Source organism: Pteropus alecto, unplaced genomic scaffold (genome assembly GCF_000325575.1).
Source record: "Pteropus alecto unplaced genomic scaffold, ASM32557v1 scaffold3, whole genome shotgun sequence".
NCBI lineage: Eukaryota > Metazoa > Chordata > Mammalia > Chiroptera > Pteropodidae > Pteropus > Pteropus alecto.
In genome coordinates, this window is record NW_006442484.1 from 15,970,344 (window position 1) to 15,977,417 (window position 7,074).

Here is a 7,074-nt window from a genome sequence, read left to right on the forward strand (position 1 = left end):
AAGGGAAGACATTATACAGGCAAGTTTAGGAGTCAGATTTGTTGCAATTAATTAAGGAATACAAAAGAATTAGAATGTTTTAGGAGAAAATTGATGGCCTCAGTTTTAGACATGTTGAATTTGGGGTAACTGAGCATCTAATTAGAGTGGATGAGTAGGTAGCATAGAACTCGGTAGAGAGATGGGAATTGGAAATACATATTTGGTAGTGATCAGTAGAGGTAATAGTTGAATAATGATGTCATTCAGAGAAAATCGTAGTAAAAGCTGGGCTGATGACAAGAGCAATACCAAATAAAGCTAGAACATCTGTATCTGTATTTCAACCCATATCTCTTGATTCCAATCTAACATCTCATTACATAACCTTTCACTATTCCTCTGCTTTTTTCTTTCAATAATATCCTGTTCTTCCTAATTGTGGTGTATTCTCTGTCTTTCTCCCACCTCCAATTCATACTACCTGGAAGTGAGAATCAAGATCTATCTTAGGGAAAGCTTTGCAGATCACAGACACTAATAAAAATAGGTTCTATTATGCTTCCTGTTCCCAGATAGGAATAACAGGAATGTTAGGACGCAAAGCCTAGTGAGGGAAAAGGGTACCATCATTAGCCATGAATAGGCTTTGTTTCTTCTTATCAGAAAGCAGGACTAACTGTGCATCTTCCCTGCTCCTTCCATCCCAGGATTGCCTGTAAAGTAAACAGATGGCACAAATTTGGAATGCAGAAGTAAACAAATGTATCTCTCTCTAAAAACTTTTGTCTGTTTATTTGAGTAGAAAACTATCAAAGCTATTGCAGCAGTATTGTTGAGCAACCTGAGCTGTAATAGCGGATCAGAAAATGAATTTGATCAGTACTTTTTAAATCAGAATTTCTTCCCTTCTCGAATTTTTTTCTTTCAGGTTATATTCAAGAAGAATGTGCCATCCCGTGCCCATTTGATTGCAAGCTAAGCGATTGGTCTAGTTGGGGGTCTTGCAGTTCATCTTGTGGAATTGGAGTGAGAATTCGATCCAAATGGCTAAAAGAAAAACCTTACAATGGAGGTCGCCCATGTCCTAAACTGGATCTCAAGAATCAGGTAAAGTACATGAAGCAGCAAATAAAAAGCTAAAACATTATCCCCTTTATTATTTCTTATTGAAATCAAAGTCATTATCTTGCTATAAACAGTTCATAAAATGTTATCACAAGTTCAAAAGAGGGGTTCATAGGGCAGAAATTAATATAATACAATTAGTAATAGAAGCCTTGGCCACTCCTAGGAAATATTGAGGTTAATATGGTATTATTAGCAATAATAATGTTTACAAAAATTCAATTGATTTTTAATGAAGTGTAATTTGATTAATCATGCTATTACAAAAGCAGTGTGTGTTTATATAATGGAAGAATGTTGATTACCTGATGGCCATAAATGTAATCACTCATCTCATCTATATGCTCCAAAGATGGTCTTTTATTTTTCCTTCACCTAACTTTTTATTCTAATTTTCTTTATTCACATCTTGCTAATGTTTCCACAGCTCTCCATGTCTCTTCTGAGCTCTCTCTATTCCTGTTTCCCCAAAAGTCAAAGCTGTTTTCATAAATGGAACCCTGAAGGATACCCTTCCATACAGATGTCTAATGCAAGTGCTATTTTAAGCAGTCAAAGTTGATTCAAGTATTTCAGTTGACTTTATTCATATAACAGAGTCTAAGATTTAGTTAAGAATTATAATAAACTAAAATTTGTCCCATGATTGCATACTGGTTATTAGATGAGGATATATATCTCTATCTCTATCTCTATCTATCTATCTATCTATCTATCTATCTATCTATCTATCTATCATCTATCTATAGTTTAAATTCAATTGAATAGGTGGAGAACAAGATGCTATTCTTACAGAGGTGAAGTGTGTCTTATATGGATATGTAGAGCCTTTATGCTCTAAAACTATTTTAATTGAATAGCTACACAGGCTTCTATTACTAATTCTAGTATATTATTTATATACTCTTAACCCCATTTTGATTAGACTTTCTATGCAGGTTGCTTAATTAAAGTAAATCTATGCATCAGTTCTTAATTAAATAATAGCGTGTTTGAATAGCGTGTTTAATATTACTTGTACTTAGATATTATTTGTCAATTCAAGATCAATATCTCTAGCTGTTTTCTCCTAAATTTTGACAAAAGGCACATAACTCACTGAAAACAAAAACTTATTCTAACAAAAAATATTTATTTAAATTCTACAACAGGGCAGAGTGTTAATGCTATTCTTGTATTTTAAGGTTGTGTGGTAATGACGATAGTTTCTTCCCTTAAAGCAGATGTAAAATTTTAGGGAACACAAGGCAGAGGATCGTAAAAGCAACGTAAAGTTTGCCAGAAAGATCCACATACACAGTAGTTTGGTGAAGGGCAGGTTAATGAAGGGATGTGATTAATGAAAATAGAATGATAATCAGAGCAGAGATAATCTGAGATGGTAAGCTTTACTTCAGTACAAAGAAAGGCATAATATAGGTTTTATGGTCAGGAGAAAGACTTTCAAGTGAATACTCTGTATGAAGACCATTTGACCATCCCCAGGGGATTTTCTAGGCATTTAAAATAAAAAATAACTACAAGCATTTATATTTATAAATAATGTATGATATTTCTCATATCTTCTTCAAAGGCATTAATGAAAGCTAAGTCTTAATAACACTGGTATTAAACACTAATTTTAATATGTTAATTTCATGAACTAGGGTATTATCAAAGGAATAAAAGGACTTTGAGCATAGATTTCAAGACTATATTCTCAGTTTCAAAGGCAAATGTACAGACACGTGTCTATCAAATTTGAGAGTATGAGTGAGATAAATGTAAGCCTGTTGTAACTTAAAGGAAACTTGTTCTAAACATTTAATTTACGTATAAAATTTTAACCATAAGAAGTAGTGCATGCATGCTAAAAATTAACCCAAAGTTCAACAATAATTTCGATAAATTGCATAAATGAAAATTAAGTGAGGGGTAGGCCTGTTTGCAGATGTTTCTAATTTTGAGTTCAAGAAGGGAATTGTAGCATTCCAAAGACATTTCTTGTGATGCTCAGAAATGAATCCTGAGATTTAATGATTAGAAATTGAATTTAGTATGGCTTGTATTCTGATATAAAGAGGTTTCAGATATCTATGCATGTTATAGAGGTTTCAGATAATTAAGCATGAATATGGTTTAATTAAATTTGAGTAATAAAACTTCAACCCAATTCATACTTTATATTTTAACATCAGTTAATTGATCACAGCAATAAATAATAAGCCCTGCCTCTCACTTGTAAGTTTATGAATGGCAGGGATGATACTATTGTGATAAATCCTAAATTTAAAAGAAATCCTCCTCAGAGCAATTCCTTTTCTAAAACAAGTACATATATACCTTTAAATATATTTATATCTGTGGTGACTTCATTACGTATTTGCTCTTATATACGGTAGAATATCCTTAGTGTGTGTGTTGTGTTATATATAGAATTTTTTGAAGTTATCTGTATTCTTTTAATTCATTTTAAAATAAATTGAATTGTCAGGAATTTTCATTATTTAGGAAATATCTCCAAGCTTCTATTATTTATGGTGATTCTTCTTTAGGAGAGACTGCTATTCGTTTCTCTAAGCTGGAAATATGGTCTAGTTAGAGGTATACCCACTTGAGGCTCTTTTGTAAAGTTCAATTTTACTACTGGATTTAGGATATTTGTCTTCTTTCCAATTGGTTTTTAGGTTCGGATTTATTTTCCTATATTTGGAACCAGATTAATACTCTATCATCCATTCACCATAAGTAAGAGCTTTAAAAATTGTACTCAAATTATAGCAGTAAAAGAGATATATCTTTAGTACCTGTGCATGAGGAAAATTCAATGTCAGATTGAGCCTAATGGACTGTTCGTAAAAACATATTGAACTTTCTCGTGTGTGTATTGCCTATTATGCATATGTCTATGTAAATGTCAGTATACCTGCATATGCTTATCCATTCTTCTTCACTTTTCTTTAGAACATGAGATCTTTTTTGAGGGTAAGGGCTGTCTTCCGACTTTTGTAACTCATTCCAGATCCTAGTACTCTGTCTTGTGGACTGTCAAATTATATTCATTGGAAGCTTTATTTGAAAAAGAAGGGTTTTCTCTGGATGAGTCGGTGGCTAGTTCCATAGAAAGACAAAAGATAATAGAACTCTGGTTTCTTACACTGTGATTTTTTTCTTTTGAATCCTCAAAAACATAAGCTCTTCTAGAGGAAAGAAATAAGAACATCCAAATTATTGTTGCCCAGAGTCTTTCCAGACTTGCTAGAAAAATCCTGGGTGTTTATATCTGCACTGAAATCTAACTCAGTGATAGAAATGGAAAGGCTAGTATTATGTAATGTATATAAGTTCATAGACTATTCTGAATCTGTTAGTGGAATCAATATTTATAACCTCTGATAAAAAGCCTGCCTTTTAAACCCAAACCTATCAACATGTTAGCTCTTTATCTAGAGGTACCAAATGACAGCAATACTTGAGTAACTTTTCTGCAAAGTATATTTGTGATGCTAAATAGCTCAAGCATGAAGCTTATTCAAAGCTCTTATCTAAGTGGAAAACTTCTAAATAATTGAATGGATTATCAGATCAGTTGGCTGATGCCCTTGATGCTGCTGTGCATAATAAAATGCATAATATACTTTAATATTTTACAATCGGTAATATGTTGGGTGGATCTAAGTGCAGTTGTACTGTATATTCTTGCTATATTTTTGTCTTTTGGAATTCTGCTTAATAGAAGGTTAAATATAGGGGCATTAAACTACCATTGGATTTACATTTTCTTTTATGAAATCTTCGTGCAACTGAAGGCAAAAGAGTTTCAGGAAATTACATTTTGTTTACATGTTGCAAATCTTATGTTCACAGCGTCTTTGAATAAAAATCTTACACTGATTCATTACCTATACTTTTTTAAAATGCATGCTATCTATTAAAATACATTTTTGAAAAAGTTTTGGTTGTTTGCAGGTGAATGAAAGGATACCAATTAAATATGTGTGTTCTCTGGAAACAGTTGTTACCTTAAAGGTGTATCTTCTCCCCAAAGAGAAGTAGCTTAAATTTGGAAATAATAATTATAATGCATTTTATTTTTCATAGCAGGATAATAATGTTTTTTTTTTCCCCCCAAATGCATATATATTTTAGCATGAACATTTCTTTTCTAGAAGAAAGCTTTTGGTTGAGAAAAGGTTTTTATAGAGAGATAACATATGCTCTTTTTAGTACTGCCTCATTAATTACTAGCATCATATTAGGATGTGGAAATAGGATAACTGTCATCTTATCCGAATGTGTGTTTACCCAGAAAAATATGGTGACACTTGAGGTTTAATTTGATTTAACCAATTTTGGCCTCTTCTTTTCATCCAGCCAGACTCCCCCGCATTCTAACCTAGTCCAAATCATTCCTGGCACAGTCCTGCTCACTTTGGACTTAGTACTTTGGCAAGGGCCCCAGACTGTAATGGAGCAAGTCTTATTTTTGAGCATGAATATGGCAGGCAGCCCAAGCTTCTCTGTGATTAAGTACATTCAGGTGTACTGTTCTTGCATCGGTAGGTGGGTGGTTGCATTTGGTAAGAACTTGCTTTAAGTATGAAATATCATATGTCATAGAATTAAGAGATGTAGAGTGATTCATTCTCAGGATTATGTGAGAGGATTTAATAGAAGCAGATATTCCTAAAACATTTTACCTCTCCCCAACATGGTAATTATTATCCCAAAGCCCAGGGACACCACACTCATTTCAGAAACAGCATGAAATGGCTCCTAAGGACTAATGTTCTTCCATTCGTATCCTTTATTCTTCCATTTGTATCTTTTATGCCTGTGTGCCAACTCAAATGCTCAGCTCTCAGATTGTGACATTGTACTAATTGAGCTGAGTAGAGCTCAGAGGAGAGGCAATTTTTTTTGTTTTTGTTCTTGCCCTGTCGGCATCTCCAAGAAAAATAGATTTTTCTTCTCAAGAGATTCCTCTCCTCCCACATTTGAGTCCACACATGCCCTACTCTTGATCATTCCAAAGTAATATCCCTCAGGCTTTGTTAAAATCTTTTGAAACTTTGATCATTTTTCTTGAGAGCTGCCAAAATCATTCACGAGAAGAAATTTTCCTATACCTGTTGTCCACTGCTTTGCATTTTACTGTGTCTTTTAAATACTGTGTATTGCTGCTCTGCACATATTCAAATTCACTTTTTGTTGTTATTCACGATAGTTCCCTGCACATCCATAATGTTCTCTATGAAACTGGCTTCGCAAATGTCATTAATGCTGTCTCTAATCAGGGTTCTCAGGATTGGCTGGAGACAGCTGTAAAATTGTGAAGCAAGGAAATTTTGTCACATTTGTCTTTGCAACTCTTATAATGTGCTCCTATACCTCATATTATCCATAGGCCTTGAACTCTTGAACTCCCGAAATTGTATATGAGATAACATCAGCTTCAGCAGAAAATCACATCATCTATGTTTGCAATTTTGAAAAACTGTCTTCTTAATCGAGTACTTCGAGTGGAAATTCTCAAGTACTTTTCTAGAAAAAAAATATTGGCAGAACCTACTTTTTATATCTTTCCTGAATCATCCTGTCATTTAAGCTTTCAATACAGAATGGAAGCATCTTTCCTCCTCTGGGCATTAAAAGAATATAGATCTAAATTTAACCACAGCATTTTGTTATATTAAAGATACTTGTTAGAAAATTAAACTGAACTGATGGGAGTATAGCACCTTCTTTAAAAAAATAACTTGCTTAAGACTTATTTAAAAGTGAGATTCTAAATAGCATGTTAATTCTCCAGGTTTTTTTTTTTTATTGAGATATTGTTAACATATAACATTGTATAAGTTTAAGGTGTACAAGTGCGTTGATTTGATACACATATATTGCAGTGTGATTACCACCATGGCATTATCTAACACATCTCTCAGGTCACGTGATCATCATTTCCTTTTTATGGTGAGAACAATTAAAATC

At 33.2% G+C, this 7,074-nt stretch overlaps 1 protein-coding gene across 1 annotated transcript in view; it reads left to right on the forward strand.

Annotated features, from left to right (window-relative positions):
• Positions 1-7,074, forward strand: part of THSD7B (thrombospondin type 1 domain containing 7B) — a 745,753-nt gene that overhangs the window by 543,512 nt on the left and 195,167 nt on the right. Inside the window, exon 15 of the mRNA XM_015596500.1 lies at positions 911-1,089. Within this exon, the coding sequence (XP_015451986.1) occupies positions 911-1,089 (179 nt within the window). The remainder of the gene's footprint in view (positions 1-910; positions 1,090-7,074) is intronic.